General features: G+C 37.4%; 1 protein-coding gene across 1 annotated transcript; it reads left to right on the top strand.

Annotated features, from left to right (window-relative positions):
- The first annotated feature begins 6851 nt into the window (after positions 1-6851).
- hsd17b12b (hydroxysteroid (17-beta) dehydrogenase 12b) lies at positions 6852-26387 on the top strand. The gene is made up of 11 exons (XM_062432820.1): positions 6852-7136; positions 16028-16074; positions 16219-16294; positions 17027-17134; positions 17464-17528; positions 18104-18148; positions 18969-19003; positions 20203-20284; positions 20954-21019; positions 21303-21452; positions 24813-26387. The coding sequence occupies exons 1-11, from the start codon at positions 6959-6961 to the stop codon at positions 24918-24920; spliced, it is 960 nt and encodes a 319-aa protein (XP_062288804.1). The 5' UTR covers positions 6852-6958; the 3' UTR covers positions 24921-26387.
- The last annotated feature ends 1168 nt before the right edge of the window (positions 26388-27555 follow it).

The raw sequence follows: 27555 nt of genomic DNA on the forward strand, positions 1-27555 counted from the left end.
TAATAGATGAAGATGGTTGTTAATCACTTACATCTCCAACTGTGGTGCACCGTCAGCAGAGAGAGGCCACAGGTCAAAAAGAAGAAAAAAGCACAAGAATAAGGAGTGTTATTTTGCACACACACACACACACACACACACACACACACACACACACACACACACACACACACACACACACACACACACACACCATGCCCAACCTTACACACATATTCAGCCATCATTGGGTGGTTTGGTGTTACACCTGTGATGTGCCTAATAATGCATAATGTTTGTTTCTATCGTGCTATACATAGATAGTTTTGAAAGAAGAACCTATGTGGAGGATTTTTGATACAACACACCAGAAATACAAATCATTATCTTCCAAAATGTGTTTTTTTTTATTGATCAGTTACTCAGAATCAAAATTACATCAGCATCATCATATGTTTTATATGTTTTTAGGGAATCTTCAGGAAGCAAGATTATTTTTTTGTTTAAGCAAGTAAGTGGAAATGCAAACATAATTTTTTAGAAGCTCTAATTTTGTTAGAGCGTCATTTGGATTCTTGTCTTTTTGGTGACTAAACATCTGGGATGTAGACTGAATGTTGGACACAGCTGTAAAAGAGAAGGGGGTGAATCAGGTTTTAGTAATGTATGTGGAAATAGTTATGAACTTTTTTTTTTTTTAAGAAGCAGATGCTCAGCAATGTCGCAGATTCAATAATCATGAAGTTTCTTTAAATCAGGATGTGTGGGGTTTTGAATCTTCTGCGTAGACGTCAAATGGAAATCATTTCAACCCCTGAGGTGTGCTTACGTCAGTTTTCGGTTTTCTTGCTGTTCCAATACACTTTCAGTACGCACTTCAACTTCCAAATAACACATATCCCTTTTTCTTGCTCATGTCTTGTGAATGGAAAACAAAATACAAGCTGAAAAAATCAAGATCTTTAGTTTTATGAATGCACAGTATGTATAGATGTGTTTAACTTTCTTCTGTTTTATACTTTGTGCATTGTACAATCATCGTCACTAAAAGTCCAAATTAAGGTTTGTCTATAAAGCAAGACAAGTGAAACAGTTCTCTTTACTATGATAATATTAATGTCTGCTAAATCATATTGGTTTTACTCTTTTGTTTTTGTAAAACTTACAGGTTCTCCACATCACACACACTATGGGAGATGGCAACAGTGACCAAACCACAGCGAGGGCAGTGGCTGCAGTCCACAGTGTGAGTGGGAAAGTCTGTGAAAAGGGAAGTAAACAGTAGTTTTTCACCAAACTCAGCAACAACCTGTTGACATGTCCATAAGCATGGATGTGACCCCCTCCTACACTGCATTCATTCTACATTGTGTGTGTCATCTCAATAGTTTTGTATTTTAAATCACATTTCACATGCATTCTTTATGTGCCCATTATTAAACAGTATGCCTCATTACACACTACAAGCATTGATCCAACCTCTTTTTTTTAAATGATGATTTTAGGTTTGCAGTTCAAAAGGATATCACTTATTTTTTGAAAAAGAGTGAGTCCAAATTATTATAGTTAAAACTGTTAAAAGGTGTTTTATTTGTTCCAGTTCAAACTCAGTACTAAACAAATGATCAAGTGCCACACTACAACATCATGTTACTTATAAAACATGCCACATTTTTTAAAATGTGCAAACACTTGAACACACCACAACCTCATCAGAGTCTATACATGATTTCATTGCAGATTTGACCTGAACACTATTTAGAAAACCTGAGATTATAAATGACAGCTTGTTATGTGTAATATCGTCAAGGTTTTAGTTTTAGCTACTCCTTTAGTTTCACAGATGTCTGTCTTGGTGATGTCTTTTGAGTGAAACACCAAATATTTTAACAACGTCACAAACAGATTCAGGCCCCCTTACTCCTTGGGTAGCGGGGTGTCATCCATACCCAAGTAGTGAACCTCCTCCATCTCCAATGAAGCATCCCAGCAGCTGACAGCAGTTCAAGTAGAGAACTCCTGATTTAGGAGAGACAGAATGTGTGTAAGCCTCCTTCTCCCTGCAATTTCCCCTCCAGGCCATCTTTTTTAATCAGCTTACCTGCTTAAAGGAGAAGTAATAACAATTACACAAAGTCAGAATACAGTACACAGACACACACACGCACACACACACACACACACACACACACACACACACACACACACACACACACACACACACACACACACACACACACACACACACACACACACTGGCATAAGACATTTAGGTCCCAGTCCTGTGAGGTTAGAGGATGAAAACACGAGAGAAAGAGTAAAATGATAATTTGATGTCCAGAAAGAAGGATATGATTAATTTGCCTTCAGTAAAAAAGAATTATTTTCAACATGATTCCTGTTTTATTCGAATGAAAGTAAATACTGATGTTAATTTGAAAATATAGGGAGTTTAGTAGAGTTTAGCCTGTGTGTGTGTGTGTGTGTGTGTGTATTGTGTAGTTTTCACAGGATCACTTTTCATGTGTCATTTTGTTGCCATCGTTTCATCAGAAGGTGATTAGGAATTTTTGAGTGTGAAGCAAGTAGCATGTATGTTATTATTTGTTGTAGGTGCCTTTTTGAGGGAGGATTTATGCCTTTATTGGACAGTTGACAATGAGGAGGTAAACAGGAAATAAGGGGATATAGAGAGGGGGGGTAACAGCATGCAACAATGGTCCCCAACCAGGATTGAACCGGTGACACCGTGGCCATATGGTATGTGCCCCAACTATTTGGCAACGGGTGGCTTCCTGATGTAGGTGTTTTATGCGTACCTACTCAAAAATAGACATTATGTGAAAATACTGTTTGTAAAGGTTTTAGGATACGCAGTTTCCTTCCTCTTCTTTGTTTTAATTGTTTTCTGCTTGGACAAAAGTATCACTGATATTTTTTAAGTCAGTGGATGTTATTAATCTTTATATAGCTGAAAAGACTCAGAGAGTGAGTTGTGTGTATAATTTTTGCTGTTTATTTGGCAAATGTAAGTGTGTGTGTGTGTGTGTGTGTGTGTGTGTGTGTGTGTGTGTGTGTGTGTGCGTGTGTGTGTGTGTGTTATGAAGAAGAAATAGAGAGACCAAATCTTTACAATTATTTATAAAACAGTCTGAAATTCTGCACGTGTCCTTTATTTTATAGTGACTAACATATTGTATTACTTGTTTTTATGTTGTTTGTCTGAAACTTTATGTTGCTGACCCTCTCAGCCAAAACACTTGCAAGAGATTTATTTAATTATTTTTAAATTTCAATGAATATTTTTCTGATGAAATACATTTAAAAAAAAACATTTATAGTAGTCCATAGTACACATGCCTGACGATGATGTGTAACAAATGCCACCACCACACACACCTGTGAGACCCACACACACACACACACACTTGCTCTGTTCCTGCATTTGTATTAATTGCAATCCAAACTAAACTTTTGATGTGGATTCACTCTTTCTCTAAAACTACATATTAGATAGAATTTTAAGGGATTATATGGGAAGTAGTTAACCCCACTTGTTGTAGTTTTGAGACATACGTAGCAGCACAGACTGATCAAATGGAAATCTGCAACCATTTGTTCTCACACATGTTTGGTCCAGGAAAAATTCAACTATCTTGAACTGGAAAAAATAAGACATATTTATACTCAACAAGTAAATAAAACATCACTTGAACACAATATTAATCTCAACTCAAATTCTACCTGAATGGTAGTCAGTCTCAGTGTAACAACAGTTTACAAACTACACTTTCACTTTACACCTTTGTTTCCTCATCATGTGTGTTCTCCTGCTTCACTTTATTTTACTGCTTCTTTTCTGTGACATCCCTTTCATTACTGCATGTGCCATAACGTAAGCTGACTGCACAAAATCCTTTAATTACTAGAATAAGAAAATAAATGTATTTCTCATTTCCACAAGTTTGTCTGCGCTGATGGTAAATTCATCTCGTTCGTCCACTTAACCTGTGTATTGTTATCTATCATAACATTCTGTATCTTTCAATGGATTCATTTACACAGAATCTCACATTTATAATAAAAATGAAATGAAATCTTGTAGTGTGTTTCCTAATGTATTTTGCCTGTTGAGTTTTGGTAACAAGACCACAACATTTATTCTTTTTTAAGTCTGTAATTACTACTTTATTGCACCTTATCTTTCTATTTTTTCTTCTCTTCCTCCCCAAATACCTTATTGAATATTATTTGAATTCATCAACAATGTCCATTCTGGGTTCACAACCCCAGGTGCTATAGTGATAACTGTAATAATCAAAAATATAAATAACTGTGGTTCAAATGAAAGTAACAAAGCATGTCCTGTTTCAGCTTATAGTCAGTCTGTGTATTTGTAATGTCTTTTTCCTGTAACACTAAAATAAATCATCAATAAAAACCCTTTGGAGATGGTGTGCTGTATTTGTTTTAGTTTTTTTGGGTGTACACTCTCTTGACAAATGTAAAGAAGATTCAAAATAAAGTGTAATGTAATAAAACATCTACAGAGTGGTGTCATCCTGAATTACCTGTGTGTGTGTATGTGTGTGTGTGTGTGTGCGCAGGTGTGAGTGTTTTGTTCAATCACATGCAGCCAGATATTTTTACATTGAAGTTGTAAATCTCTTAAATTTTCCGTCTCCATATAACCTCCCCCCAAAAAATCCCCAATGAAATCATAATAATAAGCAGCTGTCACTCCACATTTGTTGTTGAATTAAACACTCTGTATGGTTTTATTTGACTAAAAGATGTTCATGTAATTCCAGTGATACAAATATATATATACCCAAATTTTGCTCTGCGTATTTTCTCAAAGCCAACAGACAACTTTTTCTCTTGATCTACAACACTTTCAGAGTCTTGATGCACCTCATTCACACTTAGCCACACGTGGACATCAGGCCTTACTGTACTGTACTAGCTCGCAGGCTCTCATGGTCATGATCAGCAGCTGCTCCATTTATGTCCGAGATGGCGCTTTAATCTAAATTTCATTCAGGTTCCTTTGAAAGCTTAGAGCCAACAGTTTAGACTCCTGTTTACCATTGCTGCATTTCTATTTTTAGATGCAATGCTCTTATGTAACGTTCACTCTCACATTATGGACCACCACTGTCTGCTCCACTTGGCTGAATTGTGTACTCCGAGTGTGTGTGTGTGTGTGTGTGTGTGTGTGTGTGTGTGTGTGTGTGTGTGTGTGTGTGTGTGTGTGTGTTGTGTTTGTCTGTATAATAAGTTACATTTAATTGTGTCTTGTAAGAAGTAACTTCTAAGTAAAAAAGAAATAAAAGTTATAAAAACAAAAACAAGCAGATGTGTTCAAACTAAAGGATCTGTGAAATAAACATTTTACAAGTAAAGCAAAGTCTCAAATTATTAAACATTTAGATCCACATTTGGTAAAATATATATTAAGATATCTTACAATTTCTCTTGTTGAATAGGGTGTACACATCGACAATTGGTTGTGTTTGTAGATCCCTCACAATACTGTCAATATATTTCACAATCACATTTATGCTTGTTGAGCCAAAAACTTTACCACTAACATTTCTAAAAAATATGTCCTATCCAGTGTTTCCATAAAATCAATAAAGCATGAAGAAAAAACAGCTTTATGTTACAATATAATCCACCAGTTTGCATTAGAACACATACAAAATCCTCTGAAACACACTAGGCATGTAAAATTATACAGGGGAGTGACTTTTTGCATGTAAAGTACTAGAAAATCGAACTCAATAACACACAGTTCATTATTATGAACAGCTGTCATGTCATATTGAATTTCTGCAGTTGTTATAGTTTCAAACAGGGTGTTTAACCTACTCAAAGGTTAATTTTTCATAACATTTGCAAAGCGCACAGATCACCGTAATCAAGACAGTCTTTATCAGTCAATACACCACAAATGAGCAATTTGTGAAAACACAATTTTGCACAGCTGGCAACTGTATTTTAGTTTCAAGTTGTTGAAATATGAGGAAATAAATAGAATGAGTACCTTATATAAACTGCAGGGGAGTTGAGTGTTTTCCACAGAAGACTATAAACTCTGCCTGTCTGGTTAAAAGATTAAAACAATTTGAAATCAAAGTGAAATAGTTGGAGGAATATCTGTTGTGACACAGAAAGAGCTTCACCTGCAGACAAGGTAAAGGGAATCATCACAAACATGGAGAAAAGTCAAATGTAAAATGAAATACCTTGGGAATGATGCAGAGTGGACTGTTGCAGGTGTAAAAATAACAAAATGTGAAAATACATAGTTCATATATTCTCAACAATGTAGGTGAAAGGAAACAGACAGATAAATACTTCTAAATTAAATTGTATGAATTTATTTTTTAAATTCAAAAGGTTGTAGGATGGGGTGTGACATACATCAGATTGAACAAGATGTATGAGGCAAAGAGGGGAAGGTAAGAATAAAATGATACAATTAAATTGATAAAATATATAATAACAACTAAATTATTATTATTATACAAAAAATAAATGAATCTTTAATGCAAAACACCTGCAAATGGAAACAGGATGACTGTGAAAAATGAGACTTTCGTTTGTTTTATCACAATATTATATAGCTTATACACAAATTATACAAATTATATAAGGATCTTGGATAGAAAAATGTGCAAATAAATAAAATAAAAAAAATCCAATAAAAACAAAGTCAGGAATACGAGTGAACATTTATATTGTTTATAAAATACGTGACAGATAATAACAGTAGCTGTTGTGTAACGTTAGGTGGCAGTGTTGGGAAAAAAAGTGCTTTTAAAAATCAGGAAAACGAAGAAGTGTGAGATGAGGAAGCGACAACAACCCGGATCCTCTTTGTGCAGTGACACTTAAACGTGTGTGTGTGTGTGTGTCTGCAAGCTTTATCACCATCTACATCTCTAGACACAGCAGGTGTGCTCTGGCAGCTATGTCGTCCGGCGGAGAAGCAGTGTTTCGGGCCGTGGAGACGCCGCTGCTGTGGCTCGGTGCTCTGACAGCGGCCTGGGTGTCTGTGTGCTCCGTGTACAGGCTGCTGACCGGGATCAGGGTGTGGGTCCTGGGCAATGGACGGCTCGTATCACCCACTAAACTTGGGAAGTGGGCAGGTGAGAGTCTGTAGGAGCACTGATGTTACTGTCCTACCTTATGCTGCTGTAGCATAGGTTATTTAATTTAAAGTGTGTGAAAGAGTGTTAAATATAGTTGCAAACAGCTTTCAGGATGTTTAAACCCACTTTTAGATGTGTGAAACCTGTATTTTGCAAGTTAACATAGAAACAAGAGCAATTTCACTGCTTTTTCCCTCATCCAGACCTTACCCATATCACAAACCACTATACTTAGACTTGTCAAACCTGGACTAGATTACCAAGGAGACTCAAGCAAGTCATTAAAACACACTTTTAGATTTGTGAAACCCTTATTTTGCTTATTAACACAGCAAAATGGAGCAATTTCACTGTTTTTTCCCTTATCCAGATCACAAACCACCATACTTAGACTATTCAGATCTCAGAAATATTAATCTAGTCCAGGTTTGACAAGTGTAAGTATGGTGGTTCTTGATCAGCACCTGATCTAATGTAGTCTAGGTGGAGAAATATCAGTGAAATTGTCCTTTTTTCTGTTTTCATAAGGATATTAAAGGTTGAAACAGCATGAAGACTTTTTTGCTATAATGCCTAAAACTTTTTACGTAGTGCAAAAACAGAGGATCAGCCACTAAATATCATTATTTATGTTTTTCTTAACTTTCCCCTTAACTTTCCATTAACATACAGAAATTGCCAAATATGTGCCTATTATTGGAGTCTTTATGTTACATTTTCTAAGTATTAATGATAGTCTTAGTAACATAGTAATGTCATTATTAATGCAGATGAGCATCAACTTGACCCTGAACTTGTCTCTTTACTCTTTGTGACATTAAGGAAAATGTTGTTGCTGTGCAGTTTTATCAGTCAGGCCTTTTTTCCCTCTACATTTTATACGGAAAATGCCAAAAATGAGGAAAAAATAGCAAATAGTTTCTGTCTCTAATACACTAAAGTTCAGAATAATGTTCAGTATCAAATCTAAAAGTCTTCAGCACAGCTTTGAATTCATTCAGCTTCATTACTATTAAAATGTATCACCATTCAGCACATCTCTTAGTTCATAGTCATACTGAGCTCTTACTGAGCTTTAAAAAGGATTGTTCACTGACCTCTTCTGGCTGAAAGTTATAATCTGTTGTCAGCAGCTCAGCTCAACCTTACACTGGTCTCCACTTGACATTTAATAATAATACTTCAAGTTAGTGTTTTAATTATTTATAGCAACAGCAAGCAGTTTGCATCTTTGTATGAAATAGCTTTTAAACTTATCTTTTAATTGTAGTCTTTACTTTTCATGGCCTTTGATTTGCCAACAGGTCTTTCGTATTTCAACAGTTTCTGTTTAATCAGTGATAGATAACAGGCTGTTGAGAAATGAAGGCGAGCCATGGACCAACCCTGTGTTAAAGAAACTCTCTGTGAACATAGTTAGATCCACAAATATTTCTTGAAATATTTCTTGAAATATTTGTAAAGTTTCGCAATATCTAAATGTAGTTTTATTAAATGCATTGTGTCTATTGTTGAGCTGAAAGCAGCTTGCCAACTACACTATTTTGATAAATGATAGTTTCAGTAATTTTTCAAGTAAAAACTGTGAAAAAATGCGACAAATTCTCATCTCGAATGACATGATTTGCTGCTTTATTTGTCATGTAATAGTAAGTAATATCTTTGGGTTGTGACAGAGTTGTGATGGGCATTGTTTCACTCTTTTTTGACATTTAATAAACCAAAAAAAATCAATTAATTAAAAAAAAGTCAGATTGATTGATAAAGAAAGTAATCGTCAGTATCATCTGTCATCCTTTTGAACACGTCATGAACAACCTGTAATGCACTGTGTGTCACACCTCTCTTGCATAATAAGTTTGCTCTGTTTCATGGTTCAAACAGGTGATTATGGAGCCACCAGTCTTCTCATGTTGCTTAATCTTGCTTAAGTGCTACACACTGCGGTTGCTTCACGTGTTCTCACATCGACAGTGTGGAGAAAAAGAAAAAAAAAGAAAGTAAAGAACGGGCAGAGAATGATCACCGTCAGGCTTTTGTCATGGGGTGTAAACTGTAGTAAATCTGGTGATTGGATTATGGCTCGAGGGGATTATCACATCAGACTGAACGCTGCCCATCTGTCCAGCCTCCTCACTGATTGAACCTTGAAGTTTGAGCAGACTGCTGGGATTGCTTTAATGTTGGCACGTCTGCTGTTCAAGGTTCACATCATAACGCAAAAAGTAAACAGAGGATGTGCACACAAGTAAAGACTAAACTATTATAGCATATTACATATTTTCCTTATCGGTTATTTGCATTATTAATCATTTTGTCTATAAAATATCAGAAAATTGTGAAAAATGCCTCCTAAAGACTAAGGTGACATCTTCATATTTTCCATGATCAACAGTACAACATCCAAATATAATTAGTTCACTGTCATGTATGATGCATTAAAGTCCTCACTTTACAATTATTTATCATTTTCCTTCAAAAATGACTAATGTAATGTATATATTTGATTATCAGAATAGTTGTTGATTCATTCTCTGTCGATCATTTCAACATTTTCTGAATAAGGATACATTAAGGCACAACAGTAGAGCTCAAAATCTTTCATAGTTTGGAAAGAAATAGGAGTAGTTTATAATTTATACCAAATGTTGAATCTTGTATGTGTTTATTTATCTTTTTACATGAATATTTGGCTTTTTGGCTCCTTTAGTATTATATCACTTTTATCAGAGTGTAGATTCACAGCTAAAAATGAAGTGATTTTCATTTAACTGTAAAATCTGAGCGGTATTTTTCAGCCTCCATCACATCAGCGTGCGAGAGAAACCCAGATGTTTTTTGAGGACACGAGCCGAGGTTGCCTTTGATCTCTTTGTGTGCAGCTAAAAATGGAAACGCGTCAGACAGTTTTTATTTTGGGCTAACGCATGCAAAACGATTCAGAATATGCAATGAGGCAAAGGAGCCCGTTAGCCTCGGCTGCTCTTTTTCATTCACAAAACTTTGTCTAACTGAAGTGGACTTGATTGAGAGGATGGCCTCATTATGTAAGGGAACCAGAGCCGTTCATAAATGAGATTCACGAGACGCTGGATCCACAGGATTCTGGTTTACTTGTGCCTGTGTCAAACGCCCGTGTGTGTGTGTGTGTGTGTGTGTGTTTATTCACAGAGAAAGAGCCTCTGTGACAGCGTTACAGAAAGCCATTGTACTGGCATCCTAAAAAAATGGCGTCTTTCTTTCTGAGACAATGCCTCCATTATTAATAATATAGCTGCTTTATTGATTTAAAACTAATAATAGGGCAGCTGGTTTATTATGAATCAAGTTCATATGACAATAACATGGATCTAAAAGGAAGGTTACACCAAATTGTTCATTCCTCATAATCATTTTGTTGCTTTTATAATGTCACACTCTGTCCACATGCAGTCTGATTATAAATTGCTCGCTACATTTTGAGACTGTCATCCCAAGAAAAAACACACAATAGTTGGAAATGTCAGTTTGAGTGGCAGATACTATGTAGCTGCTGTAGTAATTATGACACAGAGCAGTGGCCTTGTTGAGATAGCATCTATGTATGTTGAGAAATGTCCTTATTTGGAGGAGGAAATTAACTTTTAAGTCATTCACTAAACAGTGTGATTAAACCATATGTAGAAGATAGATAGATATGTATACATTTCAGCATGATTCATACATGATATTTGCTTGCCCAACCACTGTTGGCCCTGCCTCAAAGTATCAGGACTTTGGCTTTAGATAACTTTCGAAAAGAGACTGAAATCTGGTTCTTGAAACACAGAGAACAGTGGAAACAAAAGCAGAATCTATGACAAAGGTTATATTTCAAGGTCCTGTGTTAGACAAGGGAGAAACTATAGTGTGGATCTGCATAACATGAGGGTCTCCAAGCTTTGGTTTCACATTTACACATAGTGAACAGAGCTCCACAAGCACTAACTGTGACAACGGTTATATTTTAAGGTCCCGTATTGGAAAAGGGAGAAACTAAAATGTGAACATTCTCGTTTGTGTTTGCCGTTCCGATGATGACATGGGTCGAGCTAACGTATATTAGCTAATCTTGCCAGCACAACTTTACTAACAGATCAAAACTCCTGTCAAATGTATGTTCCACACACGCTTACACATAGTGAACAAAACTCCACATGCGATCGCAGGAGCTTCTCAGGTGAAGATCAAGATTGACCGCATGCACACTGAAATGACTTTATTATGACTATATTAGGAGTGAACAATGCATTTCGCCTGTAGCTTCTTCAGGTTGGCTCAGCAGGATTACATGAGCGCTCACATGTGTGATGACTAACCCATATGATAAATACTGGGCCCATACGTGTCTATCACATGTATTTATACACGTTGTCCGTTCCTAATATAGTCACAGTGAAGTCATTTCAGTGTGCGGTGGTTAATTTTCATCCTCCTCAAGATGCTTTCACATGGATTGCAATTGTTGGTAGAGTGCATGAAACACATCGTCTAAAAATAATTCAGTGTTTTAAAATAGTTGCTGTTAAAACGTGCTGTTACTCTCCCACTGGAAAGAAAGTGAGTGTAAAAGTAGGGCAGGACTTTGCTTATATTTGTCTAGACAGTCTACTGAGTCGTGTCTTCAATTCTCTCCTGGATTGCACGCTGTTTACCAGTTTATTAAAGCAGACTACGAGTATTACATTCCTGCTTGTCCAGACCAGCAGCTGTTTGATGGTAAATCTTGATCTCGACCTGTTGTGCATCTTGTCCATATACGTCTAAAACTGGGATACATCGGACAAATCCTAATCATGTCGTCTTTTAGTGGCAGATGATTTTTTAAAAATGCGGTTTCCAGGCTTTAAATTATGGTCAACAATAAAATGATGTCGGCTATCAAATGCAATACCCAAATGGCAACATGTAGTAGCACCATCATCAGAGCGCCAAGCCAGTCTAACCTACATTTGCAGAAGACAGCAGTTCTTAAAATAGACCTTGTTTTATTTGAGTGAAGGGAACATGCACTCAGCTGTAAGAGATTCTTTTTTTTCCCCCTCTTTTCCGACTGCAAAACAGTTCATTCTTAAAACAACTAAAAATAACCCGGCCTATGTTTCCCTCATCATTGTGCCTGCAGACTCTCTCTCACTTGCGCCCCCCCTCTCTCTTCTTCTTCTGTGCTATTTTTAGTTGCCCCCAGGATCCCCCATGTTCGTGTTTGTCACTTTCTCTCCCTTTTCCTCTCCCTTTTCCTCTCCCACTCCCTTCTGTTTGGCTCTGCCGCAGCCCTAGAGGATGCTTGGCACCTCAGCATCATCTGTACTCAGAAAGATCACACAAAGGGTAGATGGGCGGGTGAGTAAGAGGAGGAACGAATAGTATTGTCAAAATAGCAACAATTTTGGCTTAAAATAAGACTTTATCACCTCTGCAGGCATACGTGTGTGTCAGCATCACAAAGAGCATATCAGCATAGGAAAACTGCAACAAAAAACAAGAACATCTTAAAGAATCAGACCAGTGATGCGGATCAGTGTTGCTGAATGTGCTATTATTGTAAAAAATGTCCACATCATGACAATATTTATCATACTTTATGCTGTGTACATGCAACACAGTTTGCATCAGCCACACAAATGCGTCCAATCACACTTCTGGTAGATAACTTTGCAGCTTCACTGCTGTAATTGCTTTATTTACCTTGTGATTGTGGCAACATGAGATTAAATCACTGTCGCTTCACTCCAGAGTTGTAAAATTATAGCTCACAGTGTCATAGACTACTGTGCTGTGTTTCTATGCATTTAAACTCATGTGTCTGTCACCAGGTGTTCAGGCCAAAAAAAACAACTGTGTTTTTAAATAGAAAAAAAATGCAAGAGATTACATTTGGTGGGGATGTGTTGTTTTTGATACTGTTGATCAGTAAAAGGTCAGGTTTACTTACAGATGCATGAATTTGAAAATGTATTAGACACCAAATCATACAAGTGATACTATTAAAAAGAGACTTTGTGGAAGGATTGTACAGCTGTGGAAAGGTATTATTTTATTCTTACTTGCGAAATTGAAAGATAAACAGTAGAATCCTGAAAGCTTGTTCATCTTTCAAAGTAATCTACCAGAGATGTGCACTAGCCTACGTGCTTTCACAATGCAGAGCTTTCCTGGGAGACAGTGATATATGCTGCAGCAAAGGTTGAGCCAGGATCAACTTGTTTTGACATGCAAACCTGTACTTGGTTGCACAACTCTTTGCATTGGAAACCATCATTGGAAATCTGTGTTTTTCTTCTTAAATGCTTCTTCTTAAGTTAATTCTTCTTATGTGCTAATGTCTGTGTGAAGCAGCCCCACCTAAACTCTCCCTACATATTATTATACCCATACCAACCCTTTGCTTTTTTCTAACACAGAGCCATGTTTGGCCTAGATGTTAAAACCATATGTTATAAGATTGTCGATTGATTAAAAAAGACATTCTTTTCATCTACATCGACACCAAAAAGTTGGAGTTCTCTTTTAAATGTGACTGTACAGTGATGACCGATTATCAATTTCTCAAAAAAACATGTTCAACACTTGTCAGCAGGATCTTATTTGGGTTCAGTCCGTGGTATATTTAACATAGGTCAGTTTTGACCTATTTTTAAAAACACCAAACCACCATTGTGATTGTATTTTTTGTCAGCAGTGTCATTTCATCATCCTCAGGCAAATTTGCTCTTAGTCTGAGTTTAAGAAGCTAAAAGCTCCACTAGTACAGCCTAGAGGCAGTCCTGCTCAGTGCACCCTGGCTGACTGATCTGACCTTAAAACCTCAGTCATTCATTCATTTTTAGAAAAGGCAGAAAAGAAATGAAACACAGGAGAATAATACACACTTGACAATTAAAACACAACAGAAAATAATAACACATAAGTTGAAACAAGGATGAACGTTGCTCTTTAAGCTGGAGTCACAGCTTACACAGGGACATATTGTAACGCTCCTACTCTCATCTCACTCCCCGTCCACTTTTTGTTATATTTAGCCAGAGGTGTGATGAATAGTTTGTTCTGAAAGATGGGAATCGCTAAAAATAGCCCGTTGCTGCTGTTTGCGCCAGGCAGTTCCAGGGCATCCGTTCGCTTGACTGCCACCGATGACAGAGAGGGCCGCGCTTCACCTCTTTCTTTCTCTCTCTTTGTCCTCCTTCTTCACCTCAGCTGCTCCCCATGTCCCTCAGCCTGACATTCAGCCCTCTGCCACCGAAAGTGAATTTGTCTAAAGTTTAATGCACTCGGCACTCATTGATGTTTTTTGAACTGAACGTTTCAGGGATTGTTTTTCAGTCTGTCCTTCGGTTTTCTGTAGTGGCGATAGATGCTTCTGTAGGTGGCGCTGTTTAAGTATTGAGCCTCGGTGGTTATCACTGCTCATGTCGACTGTGGTTCTTCCACTGCCAAATTCTTTCTCTTAGTATACCGCTGTCCTTTTGACGAAGAAAAGAATTGAATAGTTTTCCTTTTAGTGGACTCTGTCAATGTTAAGATGTTTCTGGTATCTAAGTATTACAGGTAGACTCCCAAAATGTTTATGTACCTCATAGTATGATAAGGTCTGCACCTTCCTGTGCTCATATAATTCAGTGTGTGTGTGCAGGGCCCTTAACTTCACACTGCTGCAGCCCCATGAATCCAATTTAAACATTTAAACAATAATTATATTGTATATTATTTGCTGATCTGGGGTCTGCTGTGGCTCCCAAAGCTGTTAAAGTGGATTTAAATGGCTAAGAGGCTCCTCATGTGTCCACAGCGGGATATTTAAATGTGGCAAAACATCCTATGCTACACTTAGAAACAAATCCTTTCTTCAGTGAAATGTATTTCTTCTAAACATTGCTAGCAGGTCATGCTAATAGCACAGTTCAGACTGCATTAAGCCTCAGTTGTGAATGCTGGTTTGAGGTCAATACATCAGACTACCAAGCTGACAGAAAGCAGCTATGTTCACATCCACAAGTCTGATATTATGTCCAGCTACTGTTTCTTTATCTCATAGCAAACATGTCCAAGTGATTATGTATCCAGACACACCTGTCCTCATAGATTTGTTTGCTTTTGATCTGTGGGCTGTTAGTGGTGGTTTGGACTTTGGTTCACATTAAAGGAAATCTTAATGCTGCAGCACACATTTATATTTTAGACATTAATGCACCTCTAAGTTTATAGCAATGGTTTAAAAAAAAAATCCCCTTTACTGTTTCAACATAACAATGCCTCTGTGCACAACGCCAGGTTCATACAGAAATGTTTTTTGCCAGTGTGCTGTGAAGGAATTTGACTGACCTGCACAGAGGGTTGACCTCAACCCTGCAGAACATCTTTTTGCAATGAACTGAAATCCCAACTGTGAGCCAGGCCTTATCGACCAACATCAATGAATGAATGTGAGAAAATCCCTGCAGCCAGGTTCCTAAAATCTTTTAGAAAGCCTTCCTAGAAGATTGGAGGCTGTTACAGCAGCAGATTAATACCTACAGTTCGGTGCCAGAATGAGATTATCACATATGTGTGTAATGTTTGGATGACCACATACTTTTATATTTAGTGTTGTAGGGGTTTAAGAATATTATAATGTCACATTATTAAGTTTTACCGTGTTGTTTCTTCTTCTAATTTATATCTACATTCAGTATTTCATCCACTTGCATTGAAACATTCTCGTAATTGTTTTTCTCAATAATTTACACCAAGATCCAAAATTCTGTGCACATTTTCCAGTGAATATGGAGAAGTGTATTTTATCATTTTTAAAGTTTGTTGTTGAATTTGAGTCAGGAGAGTTTGCACTATTATCCTGCTCATTTGATCTGTCCTTTTTTTTATCCCTTAAGTTGTGACGGGAGCCACAGATGGGATTGGGAAAGCCTATGCAGAGGAGGTAAAAACTCTTCAGACTCTTAATCTAAAAAAACACAAGAATTTTTCTTTAATGCTACTTACACTTTCTTTGTAAACCGATTGTAAGCATGTGTGTTGAAATACACATATTACTCCTTTATCGACATGTGTTTTGTATTTGTAGCTTGCCCGCAGAGGATTTGCCATCGTGCTGATCAGCCGCTCTCAGGAGAAGCTGGATGACGTATCCAAGGCGATCGGTAAGTGGAACATAAGTTTAAGTTGTTTATAGGTTTAAAAAAAAAAAAGTTAGAGGCCAAATATATCACAGTTTAAACGCAGATACATATTGCCTGAAATAAAAAATGAATAGAAAGTGAAGCTCCATATAAATTACCAATAAATACAGGCTGTATATCCATATAACTCTGTTTAATCCATCAGCCTAACTAATGCCACATTTTATAGTCGAGGGAAATCAACAGTACCTGTGCTCCAAAGGCACAAGACTAATATAGTTCATGTGTTACGTATGACAGCTGCCTGGACTGGAGTTCAATCTTTGTGATCCATGGAGCAATACTGCATCATTTATCCTGATGTTCAAATGTTGCATTTGTATTTCACTGTGTGATAGTCCAGTAAGTGAATGACTGATGGCTAAATAATATTACACTGAATTGCATGTTTTTCACAGGTGATCCGTTACTCAGTGGAGATTCAGCAGGACTCTTGTGCTTTTGGTTATGAGGCTGTAAAACCTCCTGCTGGAGCTGAAAGTGATTCTGTCCCATTAAATGAAAGCTTTGCTCTTAAGGGACAGATATTCTCATTGATGATGAAAGATTATTTTAGGGTTTACTCTTTTTTTTTCTCTCTGTTCATTTCTTTCCAAGTGGCTATTTTTTAACAGTGTGGTTCTTCATAGAGTAACGATTTATATTTTGCACTGTTTATCATATTAAAATATGTATGCATCTTTGTGCCTTCAGAGAGCAAATGTGGTGTGGAGACAAAAACGATCGCAGCAGACTTTAGTTCTGTCGATATCTACTCCAAGATTGAAGACGGACTTGCAGGACTGGAGATTGGAGTTTTGGGTAAGACCTGCATCAGGAGCTCAGGCCACCTCACTTTTCATAAAATGTAATTAGCTGGTCATATGCAATAGCCAATTCAATTTGGATCAAGGTCTGCAGACGTCAGGAGTGTAATCCACTATGATAAATGTACATTTGTCATGTAATCTAAGGTTAATTTATACTGGCTTCTTCAGCCCTTTGCTGCCCTCCTAAGATTGGAGAGAGGAATAACACTCTGAATTCCACATTTACAGACATGTTATCTTCCTCTCATCCAGCAGTTTAAGATTATGTAGTATTTAAATACTGTTAAATATATGTTGCTGTTATTTTTTTCTTTTCAACAGTAAACAATGTTGGGATATCCTATTCTTATCCTGAATTCTTCCTCAACGTCCCCAACCTTGACTCTGTAAGTAGAAGGTTTATTAGTATTTTAATGAATATATGAGTAATTATATTATACAGCTATATTTTTAGATATTTTCAGATATTTTTAGGCTTTTCACAAGGTTATATCACACGGAAGTAGCAATAATGGCATATTCTACTAAATATGCAATTCCTTTTTATCACAAAAAAAAATTGGTTTGTGCTTTTCTATCAGTTCAAACTTTCATCATTTTAGCTCAGTGCACTCATGCTAGAAAGCAGTTTCTGCTTTTCGAGCATGACGTAAACAACAAAAAAGTCATGATAGATGACAGGCAAACATTAAGTTGGATGTGCAGATGGAGCAGAAGTTCAGACAAAATGAAACTGCACAAAAAATGGCATACAGAATCAGACTTTATCAAAATATTTGACTTTTTAACTAGAAAATACATTTGTAAAGCCATTTCAGACAACACTGTGCCTTAATAATACAAGACAAGATCTCTTAATGTCAGTAGTTGATATGGACAAAATTGCTCACATTTCTCAACAATTATATTTATAAGTAACACAAGATAAGTGATACTAACTCTCCTGTTCTTTTTGTTTCAGTTCATTGACACCATGGTCAACATTAACATAACATCAGTGTGTCAGGTGAGTGTTACAATAAAGATGTGATGACAACTGTTCAATAGCAAAAGCTTAAATGTTAAAGACAGGAAACAAATCAAGTGTTAAAAAATACAGTTATTTCCATCCTCAAGTTGATATTTAGTAGAGACAGTCTTGTTAGTGATTACAGCCTTCTGCTATGTGGATAGATAGATCTGCTTTATACCTGCTGGCAATGTTATATCTTACTCTTCTGTAAAAAAACTCAAGTTTGATAGAATGAAAAATGTCAGCGGTGTGTGCAAATATTCCCAGGTTAACTTATATAGTCAACTTGAAGACCCCTAGAAGGGATGATCTGATTTCTCAGGCTCAGTCCCAGTGTCTCCAACTTGGACTTATAAATGTCTGTCATATGTCTCACTTTGACGTCTGGGTAATTAAATTTGTCCTCGTGGATTCAAATGGATGAGATAGTTTTGAGGAGGGCTGTCAGGTAGTCCCACAGACCAATAAAGACAAACCTACACGCATGCGGGCAGTGACATAAAGCACTTCCGTCCCTCTTCTCCATGTTCAGCAGTTCCCAGAGCAACAGCACCAAGAGCACAAGTCCACCCACTATCTTAACACTTCATTTATGTCAATCAATAATTCTGCTCTCTCTGCTACCATTATCATCTCCTTTCTCTTTCTCTCTCTGTCTTCCCTCCGCAACCACCTCTCCTCACACAACCCACACACACACACATACATATTTACAAATGTAGATGCACACCTCCACAGCCCACACCCATTAGCAGACCTTTTTTTTGACTGTCCTTTCTCATGATTTCACCGTTGTTTCCCATCCTCTTTCCAGATGACACGGCTCGTCTTACCTCAAATGGTGGAGAGGTGAGTTTGTCTGACATGAGCAGCACCCACCTTCTTGTAACATGACTGATGGTTGAGCTTTTTTAGTAATTAACACCACCACAGATGCATTATACAACACACAAAGGTGGGCGGGTGTTCTGTTTCATTATTTGATTTAATGATTCCAAACTAAACTTTAATTAATAGTGTCATTAGCAGTTCTGTGAGACTGTGTTTGGGCATAGCGGTGCCTTAAGTGAGCATCATCTCTAGCTAACATGCTTATTCTAAGCAGTTATCATTTTTACTGTTTAACTATCAAAATGAATCATGAGACATGAACATCTATCAAACTTCATGTCAATCCATCCAATAGTTGTCAAGATATTTCACTCGGAACCACAAATGTCAACCTCATGTTGGCTCTAGTGGAAAAATCAGGGGATCTTCAAAGTCACTAAGATGTATCATCTGGGAACCATGGATGCCTGTACAAAATGTCATGGCAATCCATTTGATATTTGTTGTGATATTTAAGTCTGTATATATTCCAAAGACTGTATATATTTAACCTGTGGTCTGATGCAATGTTGTAGACCTACCGACCAACAGCCTGACATCGCTATACCTTAATCCATGCTGCTAGTGTGGCTGAAAGCTAACACATTGGTTATTTAATAAACTTGCATGCGATCAATATCAAATTGCAAGCACACATATATCAGTGTTACTCTAGTAGAGTAATATCTGTGCATGAAAAGGTCATGTTATATTTGAGTTCCAATTAATTAGTTTTTTCTAAGGATTTATGAAGATATCATTTATTTTATGACACAGTTTTTAATCTTGTTTACTGTAATTTGATAGAATGTGCATGTCACAGCTGAGTGAAATAACCTCTAAAATCCTTTACGTGCTTGACCATCATGTCCACATAACCTGTGCTGTTCCTTTTCTCAGAACAGCACTCGCTCCTGGTTTAGATTAAATATTGTATGAAAGCACTGCAGGCTGGATCATAAATATAAGAATGTAAACATGTAAGATATTGATTTTTTTTTTTTTTACTGTGGTTTGCCTTTGATGTACTGCCAGAGGAGTTTTGGTTCAGCTTGCGAACACGCACAGTACGGTGTTTTCTTATCAACCTGTGATTGATTGCAGGATAAAGTGTATATAACATGTATTCCCCTTTTTCTCATGCTTTGTGTTTCTGGTCACCTGGTCTGTGATTTCAGGAAGAAGGGGGCCATCCTTAACATCTCATCTGCTAGTGGGATGTACCCTGTTCCTCTCCTTACTGTCTACTCTGCCTCCAAGGTATATGATATATGAAGTGTGATCTATACTAACATTTCATAAATTGTTTATTTTCTATACCATACTCTGGTCCATCTTTCATTCTCTCATTCCATGAATTATTCTTTCTTACCTACCAACACACTGTAAGTCCAAAGGTAAAGAGATAAAGTGGAAGGGTGATATCTTTTTTTAATTAGCTGTTTTTAATTGTTGAGTATAAATAAGTCAGGTACTATCTCATGTCCTGAGGCAGTGTACTAATTAAAAATGTTTACAGGAGCATGTGGTGTCATCATGTTTTGTCACCATCTCATGTTTGTTAACTGCATGTTGTTCACAGTTTCAGCTGATTAATTTTCTGGTGTCTCAATGCTGGGTCATGTTTATCCTTTAATACCCAGTTGTAGTTTAAAAGTTCATCTGAACAACATAGGCATCTCAACATAGGCTGAGGCTAATGATCGTTTCAGTCCCTTACATCTACTGTTAACATTGTAAAACAACACTGTACATGAGCTTCATGTGCATGTATTCACACTTCTTTTTTCCCCCTTTTTTTTGTGCATTCAATGTTTTTTTATTAATTTGAGAATTGAAGTCCCTGTGCTTTTTGCTTTGGTGCCATTAATCCTTTCATTGTGGAATTAAACTGTGGCCCTGACAACGACCTGCCTTTATTTTATTCAGGCATTTGTGGACTTCTTTTCACGAGGACTGCAGGCTGAATACAAGAGCAAAGGGATCATCATCCAGGTACGTCCACAAGCCCACATTAGCGTGGCTGTTACAAGCCCACATGGTTGTGGGTTTTGATGACTCAAACAGAGAATCCGAGTGTCTGCACCAAAATTTAGTACTCCTCCAAACTGTGAGCTATTTGATGTGTGAATAGCTTTAATGATATCAGTACAGTCATTTGTAGGACTTAAAGCTTAAAAAAACAAATGATTTCCCAGCACAGTGTTGATATTTTAATAAAACGTGGAACTAGACACATTATTTATGAAACAGATTGGTTTTTCTTCTTTTTTTCCAGAGCGTTCTGCCATTTTTTGTTGCAACCAAGCTGAGTAAGATCAGACGGGCCACTCTGGACAAGCCCAGTCCGGAGCGCTACGTTGCAGCTGAGCTCAACACTGTGGGACTGCAGACCCAAACCAATGGCTACCTGCCCCATGCTATCATGGTAAGTCTGGGTATGAAATGTTGAGAGCATGAAAAGTCAGTCAGTCACATGCCAGATCCCAAAATGCAAAATCCCAAAATGCAAAATGTACATGACACCAAAATACAGTTGCACCAGTGAAACATTTGTCAAACAGACAAGAACAAAGAAGTTTGTACCATTTTCTGCATGACGTTCTACAGATTTAATCAGCCAAACAACATGCGTTATTTTCCTAAAACTGTTACTTAAAATTATACTGACAGAAAAATTAATCAGAAATTAAGGACATTTGACTAAATAGTGTAGCCCTTAACTTATTATATAATGAGTAATACAACATAATATTGACTTTGTCTTCAGTCTCACCTGAATCACACAGAGAACAGTCTTTTCTCCTCAGGGAGAGAGGTAAACCTGCTTGTTTCTATAGCTACTGGTAATGTACCTGAACATTCACACAAAGATCTTTGATTTTTGCATAAATTCTGCTTCAAAAAGGTAGCTGTTTTTCATCAAACAATACATTTGCATTTAGGTTTGTACCAAACATCAACAGACTATCTTTCTTTGTAGACCAGGAACAGCACTGTAGCATTAATTTTACACTGGCATCAGTTTTGGAATGTAATAAGAGAGTCAATCATACAAAAATAAGGTTTTCACCTCACTAATCTAGGGGCGTTCATTTTTTAATGTCCCAATTAAAAAATATTTTCTAGGGAGCCGCTTTTCAGGCATATTCACAGGTCTGTTCCAAAGTCCAATCATCTGACATTTGGTGGTGCTCATCATCACTAATGGCCATAACTGGTGTTAGTTTATGAACTCCCAAAAAAGATCTAATAGCTGCAGTTAGCAAATGAGAGTTACATCTCTCATGTTCACAGAACTCCCAAATGGACACATACAAAACTTGTATTGTTCAAAAAGTACAAAATCCCAGATCTTTGTATTAGAGTCCGACCGATACTGGATTTTTAGAACCGATGCTGATACCGATATTAGGGAGTAAAAAAAAATCGGATCGATATAGATAATACCTCCATTACATATCTTTAACACAAGTGTTTGAAAACCATATTTGAGGGATCATTACATAAAAAGTGAGTTTAGGTATATGTCCTGTATATTCATAAACACACATTGATGATATTTTACAGTTTAACAGACTTTAACAAAATGACTTTAAAAAAGCAGAACAAAAAAACAGGCATATATTAAACTTGAATTTAAAAAAGGTCTATCATATTGACCACATACTGGTCTTTCTCAGGGTCAGACAATTACACACAGATAATAGACCTTAATTTAAGGCTTCAGTCACACACAATAGTTTGTGAATGGTGCCACTTTCAACACAACCAGTTTCTCTACAGAAGTAATAGATCTGTTGGCTCTGATGAAGCCACAGTGCTGTTGAAACATTGGCCTGTTTTCACTTTTGAAGGCTGCAAATCAATCTCTGCTGCAGTGGTGTTTTTTTCTCTACTCACTCATCACAAAAACAGGCATTTGTGTTACAGGTGGTCAAGGTCTCTCAGAGCTGTAGGACCAAAACCTCATCAGCCTACAGCTTCACTTTACACAAAACCTGCCAACCAGCTCATCATCATTCATTGAATTAATGTTGTGTCAACTGTCGCTAAAGTATTCTGTCAAACTGGAAACATCCACTGAAATAATGGAGTGGGATGCTTCACTACCTTGCAGTATTGTCTGCATCCTAACTCTGTAATTACCCCGTAGAGACACATGCATCAGAAATGAGACAGAAACACAAATCTAGCCCCAATTTTTCAGGCGGTGGCTTCACTTTGGCGGAGGTCACAGAGCAACAGTTGTTTTTTCGTTCCTGTTCCTGCGTATTGTGTCGAGCTATATGACCAGAATATCAATGAGCATGTTATGGATATACAGATAAACAACTTCCAAGTCTTCATTCTGTGCGGTTGATGTGAACTATGTACAGATCCTTCCTTTCATCAGCCCCTCTATTTGACTAAACCACAAGCTGCAGATAAGTTTATCTTATTATCTAATAATCCCTCTCCTTTCTAATGTGCAGCGCAGCTCTGCATTTAGCCCATCACCTAGTCATATTTTTTTACTAGCATCTAAATAAGACATCTAAAAACGATCTTCATTTGTTTCTTGCACAATTAAGATGTCATGGTAAAAGACAAACGGAAAGAAAAGGAATACCTGCTATGTGTAACAAAGTTTCCAACCAAAGTTCAAACAATGTTGGCATTAAAAATTCATCCTGTTTTTGAGGCTGCGTTGACAAATGTCATTGGCCACCAAGGTTGCAGGAACAACATAAACAATAAAGTGGAACAGCTGAGTTATCATCGTCAACTGAACAGGTGCGATCCGACAAACCCGATCAACATATCTCAGTAGCACAGTGTGAAATTTCTATATTTTATTCTTCTTTTGTCCCTCTTCCCTTCTTTTAATCATGTTTTATTGTTGTAAGGTGCATTGAGACACCTGAGGTGATTTTGCATTTTAAGTAGACTTTGATTTGACTTGAGTGTATAGAGAGTCTCTAATGACTATAAATGTGTCATTTCACCACACACACACACAACTGTATCCATCAACTGAATTCATTATCTTTTATTATATATCCATCTTGGAATTAATGATATATTCATTTAAAGACACTTAAGATTTCAGCTTTTAAAGCAAATTGCAGTAGAACTGAAGAAATGAAAATAACACAATGAAGAGGAAATTAATTAAAATGATAATAATAAGTAAATGGAAAAGCCATTTATGATGCTTCACAATACTGCTCTTTGCTTAAAAAAAGGAAGAAGAGAGAATTGAAAACTGTGGGTGGTTTTTTAGAAAAAGATCAGCTGTTGCAGTTACCATGCTGTTATCTGCGAGACAGAGCTTGGAGTACTTAATACTACTGCCAAAGCAGAAAATATGGTATCAGTGTAATTTAAACAGCCTAAAAATTATAATAACCATAATAATATTTTTGAGTTAATAAAATTTAATAAAAATTAGACACAAATTTAGAGAATTTGTCTGGGGGGGGAGCTTACAGCTGACTTAAAGTCACTACAAAAAAGGATTGGCTTTGTAGCTTTTGATAACATCAGTGTGATAAGGTTTTAAAAGATGTTGAAATTGAATTTTCAGTGTTACAGTCTGCATGTAGAATGGACAGTTACCAATGAGACTTCGACCAGAATTCATTTATCATTTGAGAAGAGTTTAGGAATTAACATGGTACAATTGCCTGAGTTTTCCTTCACTCAAACTTCCTTGCCACAGTTGTTGCACGCGTGGGTTGGAAATTAATAATGAATGCTAATCTGTTATAATGCCACCAGCTGACCATGTAATTTCCCTCTGTAGGGCTGGGTGACTACAGCTCTGCTCCCTGCCAAGATCCTCAACAGCCACGTGATGGGGATGGGTTTGTCCCAGCGCGCTCGTCACCTCAAGAAGCAGAAGCAGGGATAGACGAACAGCGGCTGGTAGCGGCAGCGGCAGACAGAGGAGACCAGCTGTGGTAACGATTCGGCCGACTACCACCATCATCATCATCATCATCATGGACCAAGAAGAGAAAACGTGACTGTGGAAAAAAAATGTGAAATGTGTTTCTGGGCAATGTCTCAGTTTCCCCTCCCTCTATAACTGCTAGTCATAGATGATGCGTGGCCACAGTTACATGAATTCACTCCAAACTCTGCTCTGCATCGAGTGATCAGCTTTAATGAATGTGCCACTAACACGTAAACTAAAACTGACCTCCCAGAACTATCTTTTATCAGCAAAACACAGTCAAATATGAAGCCCACATGAGAAGGGAAGCAATTAGAGAAATGTGGATATGTCAGGTTATCATCCTCTAAATGTGTATATGGGTATGTGTGTATGCATGCCCAGATAAGCCCCGTTTGTTAGTATATGGACGGAAAAAAACGTTTTAGTATAACACTGAAAATAGTACATATGCAGCAGCAATTCAGCAATTCCCTTTAAAGCACTTAACATTTTATCAGGATTTGCAAGGTTGAAGTGTTTTTTTTTTGTCTGCCATTAGAAATAATTAATTTTTGTGTTTTTTTTCTTTTCATGTCATGGCAGAAGATTCAAAGCACTTACATTTACACCTTTTCCTCTTCAGTACTGACTCAAAACCATTGCTTTTTTCCTTCATCTTGACAGTATTGATGAGTTGCTGAGGGGACGCATGTATAATTAACCCAAACTACTTCTCATGTGTAAAAAATGAAGAGGAGGCTGTGTAGATTAATAGCTAGAGCAGATGGAGAAGCTGTGATTGTGAGAATATTAAAATGTCTGTTTGGTGATGTACTAAACTGGTTTTCTAATGAATTCTTAACAAGTAGTGTTATTGTCTGGGATTATTTAATGTCTTAAAAGTACAGAAAACCCTCTCAACATATATTTGATCCCAGTATAATATCTGGGTGGTTTTGTTTTTGTTTTATGTGTGTGATTTCTGCATTGATCTTGATCTTGAATTTCCAACTGAAATGTTCAGGCTACTAACATGTTAAACCAAACAAAATGTACAGATGAGACAAACCAATGAAATACTGTAAAATCTCTGATACATTTCAAAACGTGCTAATTTAAGTCTGTACGTTCATACAGTATGTCATATTCCACCTGTTCTGGCTCAGATATTTGCTTTAAGTTATACTGTATCAATCTCTGGAAAACATTTAACTCACGCTGACATTCGGCACAGCAGCAAGGGACCAGTTCCAATTCTGAGGTTAATGCTTTTCTAAAAGGCATTAGTTGTTAGGTGTGTTCCTAAAATCTTTAAGATCCATGTTGTTTGGGGGGAAAAGCAGAGAAAACAAGAACACTTGGATATCGTTTACTGACTATGGAAAGCTACTGTGTATTTGTCCTTCCAGCCATCAATAAATTGCCTTTCATATAACTTTACCCAGCTCTCTGTCTGTCCTGACTTCTTACATTCAGTTTTAGCAGTTTTGAAACATATGACAAAGATTTAGCGCATGTTCAGGCCAAATAGATTACGCAAGGTATGATAAAACAGTTCCAGTTTTCAGATACTATCACACCCAAACTTTCCATTGAGCTTAGTTGTATAACTTATTGTGTAATATTGTGTAAGTTTATTCCCTTCAGCAAACTGTCACTTAGTTCAATAAGTTTCTTTTCTGATTTACCATTAGTTGTCATTTTCACATACTAATGTGTCGCTTATTTGCGTTCTGCCTCTTCTCTTCAAAACATCACCGCCTGGTTCCCATGCCAACAGTTTCTGGGAGATTATTCCGGTGCTCTGGTATGGAAGCTGCCGGAAATGTGTCATCACTGAAAATGTAGGAGGGGAGAGAAGCTCTGTGTGTGGAGGGATGCCCAAAGGAAGAAACGAGTGGGTTGCAGAGATGTATATAAGGAGGAGCTCATTGGTGCTCAGTCCACAGCTCTCTCAGACTCACACACGCTCTCTCTTTGATTTCACTGTTTCAGAACGAAGATCAGATTGGAAAAGGAGCAAAACAGGACCTCTCAAATCATCTCTGATGAAGCAGAACCCTCAAAACTGAATATTAAACAACTTGCTGATTGAGAATTGTCATATTTTTACAGTTTTTTGCCATTTTTTTGCATCATCTGTTCCAAAAGTGTGGTAACAGCTGATAAGACTCAGAAATTGCAACAAAAGGCTTCAAATCCCACATCTAGACCGACACAGTCTACAGCTCATCATCCTCACATTTGGGCCATCGTTCACCATGGCGACCAGCATGGACACGCTCCCTGCCCATCTGCTGCCTTTGGTGATGGAGGAATTCCCCCAGTCTCTGGCCACAGCTTGTGTCTGCAGGGCCGCACAACGTGAGCCCCGCCTCCGCTGCGTACAGTGTGGCATCATCGAGGAGGAGGAGGAGGACTGCTCCACCTTGGAGGAGGACCAGGCCCAGCGCTCCTTCCTACAGACTGTGGAGAGCCTGAGGAGGAGTACCAGATGAGCGGCTACCGAGAAAGTTCTTGCATGACTGTAACATGTTTGACCTACATTTGGCTTCCCTGCAACCAGCTTGCAGACCAACAGATGTCTTCTGGACACACAGACTGTGCT

The sequence above is a fragment of the Scomber scombrus genome, chromosome 1, assembly GCF_963691925.1.
Source record: "Scomber scombrus chromosome 1, fScoSco1.1, whole genome shotgun sequence".
Lineage (NCBI taxonomy): Eukaryota > Metazoa > Chordata > Actinopteri > Scombriformes > Scombridae > Scomber > Scomber scombrus.

Excerpts from the sequence above, each read along its gene's own strand:
- hsd17b12b (XM_062432820.1), top strand. The coding sequence starts at position 6,959 with ATGTCGTCCGGCGGAGAAGCAGTGTTTCGGGCCGTGGAGACGCCGCTG. Across the intron at positions 7,137-16,027 it reads TAAACTTGGGAAGTGGGCAG|TTGTGACGGGAGCCACAGAT; the intron begins GTGAGAGTCTGT and ends TTATCCCTTAAG. Across the intron at positions 16,075-16,218 it reads GGAAAGCCTATGCAGAGGAG|CTTGCCCGCAGAGGATTTGC; the intron begins GTAAAAACTCTT and ends TTGTATTTGTAG.